This window comes from Corylus avellana, chromosome ca9 (genome assembly GCF_901000735.1).
Source record: "Corylus avellana chromosome ca9, CavTom2PMs-1.0".
Taxonomy (NCBI): Eukaryota; Viridiplantae; Streptophyta; class Magnoliopsida; order Fagales; family Betulaceae; genus Corylus; species Corylus avellana.
In genome coordinates this window covers 6,024,173-6,038,434 of record NC_081549.1, presented here as the reverse complement: position 1 = coordinate 6,038,434, position 14,262 = coordinate 6,024,173, and the positions used below count along the sequence as shown (strand labels likewise).

Genomic DNA, 14,262 nt, shown 5'->3' with positions numbered 1-14,262 from the left:
TGATACAAATTATAAGTTTTTCCATTAAACTTCAAAAGTTAAGAAGAAACAAAGAAATTAAGATCCATCCTCGGACACATGGAACTGCTTGCAAGGTTATGTACAGGAAAATTTATTACAGCTTCCCACATGTTCCACTACAAATATGGTTTCCCGTACAAATTGAAGGCAGAGACCCTTTGAAGAAAAAGGATAATATTTCAAGCGAGATATTGTACACAGCAAAAGCTGCAGCAGTTTTATACTCACCTCATGATAGCCAAAGGGGTAGAAAAAGGTTAAATACATTGTAGAGTGAAAGCAATATTTAGGCAAGGAGCACTTGCATAGGTGGAGCATTTTCACGAGTAATAGCAGGATGATTGAATATTAGGATATAAGAAATCCTTTTTAATTCAACCGTCTTCTTCTAGGTGCACGAGAATCTCCACTGTCCACATCTGAACTCCTTGAAGCATCATTTCTTCTTCGGGATGATGAAGTTGAAAGGGACACCAAGGAATCGATTTCCATAGCAGTGTCCACCTGACTTTCCGAATTTATAACAGCAGCAATGCTGGAGAAAGAATCCCTATCGTCAACTGGTTGGGGCTGCTCCTGATTTCTACCTATAGTAGGGTTACGGAAATATGCCTCAACTAACCTTTCAGCAGAAGTCAATGCAGTTGAAAGAGAAGAAAGTGTTGTTCTATGAGATTGTGATCTTCGAAGTAAGAGGGACTGCAGCCGGCGGTTTTCTCTGATCTCAGGGCTATTCATGTCACTCTGTGTTAAATCCACAACATCATCTGGGGGAGCCGCTGAACTTTGCTCTCTGCGCGCGCGAGAGTTCAAAATCCGGTTCAACAAGGAATTAGTTCTTTCTACTGTTTCGTGTGCCCTGTCAGGCTCCTGTGGCTGTACAAAGTCCCGTGTCAAATCAAACCTAGTTCCAAGGCGACGGATCATCTCCTCCACAGGGAAACTAAATGCAGTTCTCTGAAGGGTTTGCCTTACACTTTCAACCCGCCTTGCATTTGGCCTAAGAGGGATCTTTAGACTTGAGTCCTCCTCTGGCTCACGAACACCGTTTCCACGACCATAAATTGGGGTCAGACTTTTGACCGTCACCTCTCCCTTACACACTGGACATTCCTGTGCATCTGAATGGACATGCAACCATCGGTAGAGACATGGCCAACAAAACAAATGGCCACAACAAGTTAACACAGGGTCCTTAGCCAAGTCCAAACATATATTGCAGTCGAAAAAGCTCCCATCATGGCAAATAGCCTTTTCAACAGCATCATTTGTCTCTGACTTCTCAACTTCCAAAATCGCATTTTTATTGTCGCATGTTTTTGGAGCCTCATTCATTCTGTCCTCTGCGGGCATACTACCCTCGCCTGTCTGCAATGTACTCAAATCACCAGAATTGACCATCAATTGGTTCAATTCCATTGAGATGTTCCGAGCTTCTGATGGAATTTGAACCTGCCTCCATCTCCTCCACCGCTGCCGTGCTCTGAGCCTAAAAGCTTCCCTTAATCTATTATTAGGAGGATCTCCAACCCAATCATCCAAATTCACAGGGTCAGTGGGTAGCGATCCCGCTTGAGGCTCGGGAACAGGACCCAGGTTCAAGTCAAGATTCATTGTATCAGATGTCTCCTCAGCCATCACAAATCGACGAAACACTTTTAGAAACACTTGTTTTACACAAATTCAACGTCCCCAGATTTTAAAAGAAATACTCAGCTTTATTTCAGTTTTCACAATTGAAAAGTCCCAAATCACAAGGCCCCGAATTTTGCATGCATTATTAAGGATTCGACACAAGAACCCTAACTTGTATACACACACAAAAAAAAAGGGAACAAAATCCAATATAAAAAACCCTAAACTTATCACAAAATTGAAGAAAACCAAATCGAAACCCCTAAATTCAACACAAACTTTAATACCCAGATGCAAAACCCTAGTAGTAACGCATAAATTGGGAGCTTAAACTAGGTTTAGGTCATGAACATGATGACTTTGACATCTCGGGTCTTGTGCTAATAATTTGTGTACAAAAATCTAGGGGCTTACGAGTGGAAAGAGTGAAAATTGAAAGGTAGTGAAGAAAATTGAACACCTGGGTTTTTAAGGATCGATCTCGATGTTCAATTGAGACTCATTCTGAGTCCAAGGACAAATTGACCACCTCCTGAGCTGGGTTGCCCCCGAGTCGACTCGCCATGGATGGTTCTCCCTTTAGATTAGCGATCTAGGCCACACACAGAGAGATGAGGCTAATGACAGGGTTTAGATGAGTGTTGGAAACGAATGCTAAGTCACAATGAAGTACAGACACAGAGAGAGAGAGAGAGAGAGAGAGGGAAAAATCGTGTGGTACAGCATTTGGGTGTATTTTATTTTTTGGGAGAGAAATATCCTCCATACTAGAGCTCAGTTGAATATGTGATTTTTATATGTTAATTAAAAAATTATATGTGTTATTAACACATGACAAATTTATAAACCTTCCTATATGGATTGTAAATGACGGTGTTGATGAAGTGCATGGCCTACCACTTGATCTAGTGCCCAAGTTTTAGTGAAATCAAGCGGCTCAAACTGACTTCCACTACACATTCTAAAGACCTCAATTTGAAATGCAAAAGTTAAAATTTTCTTTTGCCAAAGAGTAATGTTAGAAACCATATAGGTATCGTTCTCAAAAGGTAGTTCAATTGGCAATGGATCACGTTTCATAAAGCGGAGGTAACTAGTTCGAATCTCTCATTCCCTTCTGTAGGCATGTTAAAAAAAAAAAAAAAACTATATAGGTATCTCACTAGCACCACACCCTACTGATGTGGCATGGTTCAGTCAGTTTTGCCACACCAGTCACTTAAAAACAATATAAATAGGGGAAAACAAAAACAAATCATGAAACACCCTCCCCCAATCGAATTTCATTCCCCCCTTTTACATATTGAAAATGTAGATCAAAAGCTCCAACAACACTTAAAAGGGGGTTGAAAAAGTGTTTACCAAAATAATCTGGAATTTAAAAATCATGCTAGAAATAATCAACACAAATATTTGGTGACAAAGTGGAAACCTTTTAAAGAACTCTTCAAAAGTAAGATCAATTAGGGGCAGCCAAATTTAAGAAATCAATCTATTATAGAAAAATAAGAAATTAAAATGTCATACTTATAAAACTTTTGCAATTTATACAATTTTGTTTTAGACAAGCAACCTACTTGCCTTTTACTACATTAGTTATCCCAAAACCTTTGGACAATTATTTTACTTGATCTCTTGTACCAAAACTCCGATAGGATAAAGCCTTTTTTCATGAAGAAAAATTGTTTGTGTGGTTTAACAAAGTAAAGAACTAAAGAAACCTCTCTTAGCACAATATAAATACCCTAAAACCTTCTCCTTGGACCTGCATGAGGAGTCCTTTTATAGACTTGCAAAACTTGAACTTCGAGTAAAAAAATGGAGGCTTGGTTTATTGTATATTTTCTATTGTAGTTTGAACTGGATTTATCTGATGGCGCATTCATACCAATTTAGGATGAGACTTGGAACACCACATTCTGTAAGTCATCAATTTGAATTAAAAGGAAACCCCACTTGGAACGCTAGGTTTTGTAAGTCTTTAGTTTGAACCGAAATGAAACACCACTTGGAACACTTGGTTTTGCCACACGTTTAATTCTTCAATCCGAACTAACTTGAGATGACATTTATAACAACGAGCATTGACTAATCTTCACTAGACCTCAATTCAAACCGTACTTGGAACAAGCTATTTTGTCCAGCTTTTCAGTCTTGCAGCCCATTTTTTCTTAATATACATTGGAATTGGAAATGTTTCGTGAAATAAAAAATCGTATAATTTCGAATTATCTTTCCAATTCCACCAAGTTTGACTTTATCTGATTTAGGAATCATGATTTTTGATCACTTTACTCCAACTAGGTCAATGTTGGACACATGCACAACCTTGAATTTTCATGTCTTGAATCAACTTTTGCATCAACTTAACTCTAGACTTAAAACTTACGGCCAAACATGTTTTGACATTAATTTTTTCAACACTACAAATCTAATACATAGCCCTAGCCCTAATTCCCCATTTCTTGTGCGATGCTTCATCCTCTACAATAACTGTTCTCGAGGGACCCATCATGTAACAAAGGCCAAAATCATGACGTTCTCTCTCTCTCTCTTTCTCTCTCAAAAGCAATGAGTTTGGTTGGATGTGCGTTTTTTTTGTATTCTTTTCAAAATTGTTAATACCGAGGAGAAAAAAGAATTGAAATTATGTTTAAATAGTTTGTAGAATATAAAATAAAATTATAAAAAATATAATTAAAAGTGAAAAATATATTATTACAAAAACAAAAATAAAAAATTTTGGTGTGGTTTTGAAACACCCATAAGGGTGGTCGAGCAATGGTCAATACCATTCAATTCAAGAAAATATTTAAACTGATTCGAAAGGACTTCAACACCACCATCATATTGCAATCACTTAATGCGAGTTGAAAATTGATTCTCCACTAATGTTTTGAATTTCACAAGGGATACAAATACATCAACTTCCTAGAAAAATCATGTATAAAAACTATATAATACTTATTACTGCTTAAAAACACAACGGGAGAGCACGACACATTAGTGTGAATCAACTGAAGAGGAACATATGAAAGTACTCTTGAAGACAAAGGGAAATGGAATTTTTTGCTTTTACTAAGTTGGCGAGGCTCACAAAAATCCTTATTATGCAAGGAACCGAGAACATAAAGATTATGTTGATTGAGAACCTGATGGACAACCTAAGAAGAGGGGTGAGCAAATCTTGAATGCCACACACCAGCAGCTATGAAACCAAACACGGTCCTGTGAATCCGATTTTTGTTGAGAGTGGCTTTGGCAGGTTTGATGTGATAGAGACCACATTCACTCTTGCCTTCCGGCAAGGTGAGACGTTTGATTGCCCTCAATGAAATAATAAGAGTCAGTTAAGATAAAAGCAACATTGATTATCTTTACAAGACTGAATAATAGACAAGAGGTTAGCAATGACAGTAAGACAATGAAAAACTCAAGATAAATGTAATGTAGCAGTAAGTGTCAGAAAGGAGGGGATCCAATGTTGTGTCAGAAAGGAGATGATCTGATGAGTCACACGCTTCATCTTTAACATCAATTGTTGTGTAAATGAGTTGTGGATGCGTCTAATTCATAAGCCAAATGCATCTTTAACATGAAATGCCAATGAAAATCAAGCCTTTGATTTTAATTCTATGAAATGAAAATTTTAAGAAAAGAAAATTCAAGCAGCGACTTTGATTGCAATTTCTTTTTTTTTTGCAAAAAAGATTTTGTGGTTAATTATTAAGAAATACTAGCTTAGAACCCACATTATGCGCGTGATTATTCATTATAATTTGATTTTAAAACCTAAAACACATCTCTATTGTATTTTTTATTATAAGTCAAAAAAAAAGTTGTGTAAAAAAAATCTTATCATGCCTATTTCAATAAAAAAAAAAATAAAAAAAGTTATTCAACAGTATATTGTTGAACATAGTGACACAATTACACATAAGTTTGCATGAATATATAAATCACATAAAAATATACCATCATAAGAACCATATATAATTTTAGTTTTAATCCATATAAATTAAAACATATTAAAAAAAATTTCCATATGTGTAATTTAAAACCAGCTGGAATGAGTTAAAACATAAGACCCTTAAATTACAAGACCCATAAAACATATTAAAATACTTATTCACATATGAGTAGTTTTATTTCTTTCATCAAAGAAAGAAATAAAAAATCATAGAAGGAATATTGTAACACAAAAAAACATAATGAACAATAAAGTCAATTAAATTCACAAAAGAACAATAAGAAATTTGAATGAGAAATAATATATAAATTAGAACAGAAAATAAGAAAAGAGTAACCCTAAACCCTATAACAATATATTGACAATGGTAGCAAAACTGAGAGTAACCCTAAACCCAATAGATTTTTTTTTTTTTTTGACATGGGGGGAATATTCAACTAGAGACATCCGGTTAGTGTGGTCTTAAATTGAACTACCTCTGAGAACTAAAACCAATAGGTTTATTTCAATACAAATAAAACTCATAAAATTCCGGACATTTAAAAAATAATACAAAGCAAAATAACAAATCTTTTTTATTTTTTTATATGGATACAAAAATAACAAAATCTTTCACTCAATATTTAATGCAATCAAATAAATCATTTCAATCTTCCCTTAATCTAAAAAATAAATTAAAACAACCTAAATTCGTTCCCATATGCGTAGTTTAAAATGAAAAGCATAAAGAAAAAAAAAAAAAAAGCACGAAAATTAATGGAAAATTAGAAAAGTAAAAAAAAAAAAGCAAGAAAACATGAATTTTGAATATCAAAGTATTAATATAAAATTAGCATACAATTTTAATATTTTTGGTGTAATACCTATTATATTTTAATACAAATAAAACTCATAATTCTGAACATTCAAAAAAGCAAATGAAAAAAAAAAAAAAAAAACTATAAAACATTCAAATGAGGAATAGCTGAATACCCCAAAAAAAAAAAAAAGCTCAACAAAAAATTTTACAAAACAAAACGAAAAGATATTCATCTCTACCTAATCTCTAATTTAAAACGGTGTTTGGTACAAAAAAAATTCTCAAAAAATAAACTAAAGATCATAAATTCACAATTGCTAAAAATTTATACATAAAAGCACAAAGATACATTTATCTCGAATATCCTATACCTTAAATCATAATTCGGAGTCACATATATTTCCGTGAAACTAATCAAATAAATTTCGTGCAACCATCAACTTCTATAGGAAAGAGTTTTGAAACGTTGTTGCAGTAGAAGGAGAGACGTGAGTTTAGAGTGAGAGAGATTGACGTGATTTAGGTTGAGAGAAATAAATCTAAGTTAATAAAACGAAAGGTTAAAATGAATTAATTAAAGAAAAATTGCGTTTTAATAAAGGGAGATATACAATCTCTACCTAATTTCTAATTTAAAACGGTGTTTGGTACAAAACAATTCTCAAGAAACAAACTAAAGATAATCAATTCACAATTGCTAAAAATTATGAGCAAAAAAATTTAAAATTTAAACAAAATATTGTTGGTGTGAAAAAAGAAGTTATAATTTCATTTATATTATTTGTTTCCTTATTTGATTCGTACATTAATAATACTTAATTTATTGAATGATTTATGTATGAAAAACTCTTGAAATATAATCAACACAATTAATTACGCTAATTAATGACCGGAGGTAAAAATAAAAAAATGGTTCAGATATTAAAAATATGGACATGTGTCGCAATTCTAAGCACTCTCTACGTCAAAACTCGACATATATATATATATAAGGCTTGTTTGACTACACTTTTTAGATGGTGTTTTTAGCTTTTGAGTGAAAAAAGTAGGGTTAAATTCACTTTACCCCTTAAGTTTTAGGGGTTTTTCAATTCGAATCCCAATGTTTAAAAATTGGCAATGTACCCTCTTAATGTTTCAAAAACTTTCAATTCAGACCCTCCGTTACTAATTTCTGTCTAATTGGACGGAAATCATCCTACGTGCGTCTCACGTGAAATTTTGATGCCCTATATTCTAATTTTGCCCTCATTAAAACCTATGAAATTACGTAATTACCCTTAATTTCATAGGTTTTAATGAGGATAATTATGTAATTTCATATGTTTTAATGATGGCAAAATTGGAATAAAGTGCATCAAAATTCCACGTGAAACGCACGTTGGATGATTTCCGTCCAATTAGACGAAAATTAGTAACGGAGAGTTTGAATTGAAAATTTTTGAAACATCAGGGGGTACATTGCCAATTTTTAAACACTGAGGTTCGAATTGAAAAACCGGGGGTAAAGTGAATTTTTTCCAAAAAAATATTTTGATATGATATAAAGGTAAAGTAGTTTTGAGCGTTTTGTGAGTATTTTATACTTTAAATTGTTTGTTCATGGATTTTTTTTTTTAAAAAAAAAAGAAAGTAAAAAGCTCTTCAAAAATCGTTATCAAACGAGGTCATAATTACGCCTCATATCAAAATATCAGTTAACATGATTGGACTGGTGACATTTTAACCTATTTTAAGCTTTTGTTTTTTTTCTGCTTACTTATAAGAACAAAATGAAGCCTAAAACTAATAATATCTCGACAATGATGTTCTCAATCACGATTAAGATCGGTGTTAGCCCCACATAAGAGTAAGAGTGAGTTCTACCTATTCGAATAGTTATTGAAACCGTTCGAATATGTAAAATATTAATATAAACTATCTAAACATCTATTCGAACAAATAATACCCACCCCAGCTCTCACATATACAGTAGGACAACCTATTTCCATGATAGGAATCCTCTCAATCACATTTTTGTTATTATCCCCAACTGTCTAACAAAGAAGTAAAAAACACGTGTCTTTGATGTGGCATGATAATGTTGGGTTTTGACTTTGCTGTAACATGTTAATGTTGGGTTTCGATCTGCAACCATGCACAAGCATAAGGTGCCATATGTTATTTTAGTATTTTTTTTTTGGTTGGGAAAAAGGTAAATTAGAAGAACCCTTAAGGGTGAGTTAAGGAAAATCTAATTATCAAAATACAAGGTTATATAAGTTCAAAATTGTCATGTTTTGATTGCAAAGCCGTAAAAAATAAAATGTAAATTACTTTCTTATACTAAATTATAAGGTTCATTGTAATATTTCCCTTGAATTTTAGATTTAAACATTCAATCCATAGTTATAATATTCTCTTACTATTAAAGTTTTTTCTAGTTTCATTATATAACTTTAGTAAGAAATTTCAGAAAATCCCTCTTACACGGGTTTTGAAACCATCATCTCAAAGTTAAAAAACTCTTAATTTAGAGTATCAAACTTTTAATTTTTTGCAATGTCTCCTTCCGTTAATATTTTTCGTTAAATATTTTTAAAATTCCTAAAATACCCCTATTTTTATAAATAAAGTAAAATAAAAAATTGCAAAGATTTAAGTTTAAGTATTTTTGCAAATTTCATAAATCCGGACTAAAGCCTAATCTTTGCAATTACTTATTTTTTTTTTAAAAGTAGGGTTATTTTGGGAATTTGAAAATATTTAACGGAACATCCTAACGGAAAGGGGCATTGCAAAATGTTAAAAGTTCGATATCTTAAATTGAGAGTCTTTTTTTTTTTTTTTTTTTTTTTTTTTTTTTTTTAACTTTGAAAGGAGTAATTTCAAAACATGTAATTACCTTTAAAATCATACTATATATATATATATATATATATATATATATAAACATATTAAATTTGTAATTATTTCTACGGACGAGAAATCAACCGGTTTGTAGTTAATTCTTACAAACAAATATTATAAGAACTTTGTTTGAGATTGCATTGAAAGAGTCTAAAAATTAGAGGTGTCAGCCTATGCGGTTTCAGTTTTGGTAAAAGCAGACAGCGGGACCCGGTTAACCGGGATCGAGTTTCTGGCTTGATGCCGATTCGAATGGGACGAGTTAAGCGAAGGGATCAGGTTCTGAAGTGATTCGATGGCAGTTTTAAAAAAATTGGTTTTGGGCTTATTTTAGGTATTGGGCTAAACTAAGCCCATTTTCGGGATCTTCGGTTCTGGCACATTCCGGTAACCGGTTTTTTTAAAAAATTGGTTTTTTGACTTATTTTAGGTATTGGGCCTAAACTAAGCCCATTTTTTTTTTTTTTCATAAGTTGGCCCATTTTTTTTATAAATCTATTAGTCTCTTTGTCTAAATTAAAAGGACATTGTTGTGATTATTCCAAATAATTAAAAAATAAACCTAAAAAGATCCAAAAATTCTAAAAAATCAATATTTTTGCCTATTTGGGCCTTAGAAATAAAAAATTTAATTTTTTAAAATACCCTAAACCTAAACCTAAGTGTAAAAAATATTAATATATATATAAATAAAATGGAAACCTGGTTCCTGTATTCCTGGTAAAAACCGAATACCGGAACCGGAGTACCCGATTTTTGGATTTTTCAAACCGGAACCGGAACCGGGACCCCGGTTTCCCGGTTTCTGGTTTTCTGGTTTCCCGGTAATTTTTGACACCCCTACTAAAAATGTGTTTAACACTCAAAAATCTGTTTGAAGAAAAAAAATACTCGTGTAATCCCAAATAAATTCTAAATTATCAAATATCCTTAACACGCGAAAAGCATACGTAGCTAATTTTTGTCTTAACAAGAATGCTACGGACAACGTTGTCATTTGTCAACATGAAAAGATTTCGCACAAGGGCAAATATGAACACTATTAATTAAGCATCATAATTTACTATTAATTATTATTGATTCTTGTTCTTACGAGAATCAAAAACTTTCTTTTTCTTTTTTGTAACTTAGAACATATATGAGCTTCCTTCCCAGGTAGCTTAATCTCCATTAACCTTCTTACAGTCCGACCGAATCTCCCCGTTGGTTCCCGTGAGGGGGCTAATATTTCCCATGTTTATCATGGACTGGGCAAACCTTTCAAAGAAAGCCGTCTGGTTGCTGCTGAAGCTGTTAACAATGGAGACGGTGGAAGCGCCGGCGGTGGAAAAAAGCTCTTGATCTGATTGGAGAAGGCCTTGATTGTTTTGAAGGTTGGTGAAGTAGCCGTTGTCGAAGCTATCTGGGGTTGTCGGATCAAGATTGGCAAGAACAGTTCCGTCCCCATTTTGTGGACATGTTTGCTGGAGAGTTGTCAAGTATGTTGAGTTTATTGTTGGGTCAGGGTTGCCGGTGCCGTTAAAGTTGTACAGCCGGCCGATGAATACGCGGCATTGAGCACGTCCAAATGTGTGAGCACCTGTGAAATTTGTCAATAGGATCTGTAAGTACAGCCCAGACAGAGACTTCCATTGATTTTTTTTTTTTTTTTTTTTTTTTAATTTTTTTTTCCTCACCCGTGAAGTGTAGGTGGTTTCGTAATCATAACTTCTAAAAGCAAATTTATTTATTTATTATTATTATTTTTTAAAAAAGTGAAAATTTTGATAACCTACAACGGGGGTTGGGGTAGTCCAAGGCATTTTTTAATTTTTCTTCTTTGAATTTTTTTTTTTTTCAAAGGGGGATATTTATATTTTGGGTATTTTAACAAAAAGGGGTGAAATTAAAAAGGAATTAAAACATAAGATACTGCCTTTGTAAATTTTTAAACTTCAAATTATGATTGTAAAACTGTTTATACTTCGAAAGGTGTAAATGAAGGGTTTTTTTTTTTTCAAAAAAAAATTTTAATGACGTAAAACCCTTCAAGACAAGAGTACTTCATGATCACCATCTAACCATCATGTCGGGGACAGGGGTGAAACTGTTCATAAGCTTGGGGAATAGAAGTCCCCCGCAATTTTTTTATTTTTTTTTAAGTGTTCGACTTCCCAAGATCCTTTTTTTTTTTTTTTTTTTTTTTTACCTCTAGAGATGGATCTTTATTTTTTAGTTACTGTGTCCCCTCATTTCAAATGCTTGTTTCGCTCCTGGTCCGGAAAACTCCGGATACACAACTCCACTTGTAAGAATTGTGTATAGTTTGAGTGAGAACTCAAACAGCGGATTTTGTGGTATTAACCAAAAGACGACCATTTTTAGGCAAAATCTTCCAATGAATTTTTAGTTGCAAGAGAGAGAGAGAGAACAATTACCCGATAAAGCAACAAGATCATTAGTGTCTAGACCAACTGCAGAAAACTTGGATGTAATGTTTGATAAGCCTTCGACAGGAGAGGGAATGGAGGTATTTGCTCCAGCCTGGTTTGCAGTTAGACTGTCTCTTCTCCCTAATAACACATTCCATGTTGGACCTCCTGACTGCACATACATATATAAATATAATTAGTCCTATATATATACGTCTGAGTAAAGAAACAAAAACAAAGAATATATAGACAGAGACATACCAAAGAAACAGAAGCTTCAGCAGCAAGGGCTAGAATGTCAGCACAAGAAACAACAGAAGGACAAGAACTTTCTAGAGCAGCCTTGATGTTGTCAACAACGTCAAACCCTCGAGTGGAGTTAGTATTGGGAGCAGCGTCTTTCTCACTCTGAGTAATGCTTCCACCCCTGTCGAGCAAGATTGAACCATCGCACCCCTAAAACATGCAAAACCCAACACACATATATATTCACACACCAAACAGAAAAATTAACCAATAATTTATTTAAGAGCTTGAGTTTACACTTTACATTAACAAAGCAGTCATGAAAATGGAGTCGGATGAGGCTGGCGCCAATCCTGGAATCAGATTGCAAAGCCTGCTGAACTGCATTACGCACAATGGTGGATGCATTTGAGCATGTGTCACCATAAAATGTGGCGTTCAATTGAGCATTTGATTCATAAAGCATTATTACTGCTACAAAAATGGTGGCCACTGCCAAGGATGTAGGAGAGCCCATTGCTTTTTTCTCTCTACTTATTTTCTGATATGTGGCAATATGGGGACTAGCTAGAATATATATATAGCCAATGTATATATATAGAAAGTAATGGGTTGTATAGTACTTTTGTTGTGTTTCACTCAGACAGCGAAAACCCAGAACATAATAAGCGTAATAGTCAACAAAGTAAATTATTCCCCATTCAATGGGGCCTCTTTCTTTATCCCTCTTGTTTTATTATAAAGTTAATTCAAACTTTTTTTATTAGCATTAGGTGTAAAGTGGAAGGGGAGGAGTAGAAAATTCAGAGTAGAGAGATTTCATTGAAAATTGGAACTTCTTTTGTTGAATGAAAAATTGGACCGATTCGGTTAATTTCTCTCAAGGTAATTAATTAAGAAAGAAAGAAAGAAAGCGAATTCAAATGTATTATGGTTTATTACCGTTGTTCAATGCACGTTCACTATTTGGATTTTGGACCAATTCGGTTTCTCTCGAGGTAATTAAAATCTTAGCGAAGCTTAATTGAAAATTGGAACAATTAACATTTGTCTATCAGATTCAAATGCGCGTCTCAATTTAGATAGATTAACATGGTTTTTTTTCTTCTTGTTTTTCTTTTACGACTTTGTAATACGCGTCAATATGTGATCAGAGGGTGTTAACGTTTTTTTTAGTAGCTGACGTGATGTCAATAATCACATACTGATACGTGTTAACAAGTTGCAAAACAGTTATAAGTGTAACATTACATTTTTTTTATTAATATTTTTCATCTTAATGTTGCTTTAGATGAAAACGGTTACAAGGATACTATCTTTAACTACAAGTCTACAAGTCCTTTACTAATTATCTGACAAATCTCTAAAAAAATCCTAACCACAGAGAACCATTCTAGGAGGAGGGAGTTTCTTCCCTCCTCGCCTAACTCTTCCTTTTGTTTGAATAATACAGTGGCGAGTTTATTGATATTAAGGCTCTATCTACAATGGTTATTGTTTGTCTTCTCTCAAAATTTGCTTTCAGCAGTGTTCTACGAGGTAAGTTTTATTTTATTATTATTTTTTTTTTAGGTTTCGATTTCCATTAGTCCTTTGCTAAAGTTTTGTTTACACGAAATCGTAATAGTAACGATCTTAGACCTATGGTCTATCTCTTGTTTTCTATCTAATTCTCTCTAGGAGCAAATCATTAACAGATGGCAGGAGAATTATGATTAGGCATATGAAAGACTTGTCGCTAATGGTAGAGATAACGAACGAGATTGCATTTTGGAATGCACTTGTAACGGAGAGATGAAAAAACTAGGAAATCATTGTCAAGTTGAGAAAGCTATGATGGACCGCACAGAAGCTAGATACATGATTCTCCGAAATATGCTGCATATCTGGAAACTGATTGGCATTGTGACATTCAAAGAATTGAACAAAACATTGATCAAATTTGGATGGAATAAATTTCTTATTGTATCTATAATACTGTTTTGTTAGATCGAGTAACATGCTCTATTTTTATGAAATCAATAAAGAAGGGCCAGTTTGGGAGTGCGATTTCAATAAGTCCGATTTTAAAAATTGCGTTTTTAAAAATTATGTTTTTGAAATCTCTACTTTTTAAAATCACATAGATGTTTGGTAAAACAAGTTAAGAAGTACTTCTTTTATCAATTGAGTGTTTGGATAGTATTAACATATAATTGTGGTTTCATGGCCAAATGGGTAAATATTGTGCCAAATATTGTTTTAAGCGAAATCGTGATTTTGGTTTAAATTCGCACTTTTTCAAATAAGCA

At 33.4% G+C, this 14,262-nt stretch overlaps 2 protein-coding genes across 3 annotated transcripts; both read right to left on the bottom strand.

The window, feature by feature from the left end:
• LOC132192068 (uncharacterized) lies at positions 1 to 2,399 on the bottom strand. Of its 2 annotated transcripts, XM_059607266.1 has the most exons (2): positions 2,117 to 2,399; positions 1 to 1,647 (listed from the first exon to the last, which is right to left on the bottom strand). In XM_059607266.1, the coding sequence occupies exon 2, from the start codon at positions 1,633 to 1,635 to the stop codon at positions 391 to 393; it is 1,245 nt and encodes a 414-aa protein (XP_059463249.1). In that variant the 5' UTR covers positions 1,636 to 1,647; positions 2,117 to 2,399; the 3' UTR covers positions 1 to 390. The 2 variants fall into 2 exon arrangements, with proteins under 2 accessions (XP_059463249.1, XP_059463248.1); XM_059607265.1 differs by having other exon boundaries at positions 1 to 2,399.
• Positions 2,400 to 10,302: 7,903 nt separating this feature from the next.
• LOC132192337 (peroxidase A2-like) lies at positions 10,303 to 12,516 on the bottom strand. The gene is made up of 4 exons (XM_059607643.1): positions 12,276 to 12,516; positions 11,987 to 12,181; positions 11,732 to 11,897; positions 10,303 to 10,893 (listed from the first exon to the last, which is right to left on the bottom strand). The coding sequence occupies exons 1-4, from the start codon at positions 12,486 to 12,488 to the stop codon at positions 10,475 to 10,477; spliced, it is 993 nt and encodes a 330-aa protein (XP_059463626.1). The 5' UTR covers positions 12,489 to 12,516; the 3' UTR covers positions 10,303 to 10,474.
• Between the last annotated feature and the right edge of the window lie 1,746 nt (positions 12,517 to 14,262).

Coding starts and splice junctions, on each gene's coding strand:
- LOC132192068 (XM_059607265.1), bottom strand. CDS start 1,659: ATGGCTGAGGAGACATCTGATACAATGAATCTTGACTTGAACCTGGGT.
- LOC132192337 (XM_059607643.1), bottom strand. CDS start 12,488: ATGGGCTCTCCTACATCCTTGGCAGTGGCCACCATTTTTGTAGCAGTA. Junction 12,182..12,275: donor TTCATGACTGCTTTGTTAAT/GTAAAGTGTAAA, acceptor TGCATGTTTTAG/GGGTGCGATGGTTCAATCTT. Junction 10,894..11,731: donor TGATCTTGTTGCTTTATCGG/GTAATTGTTCTC, acceptor CAAATTTCACAG/GTGCTCACACATTTGGACGT.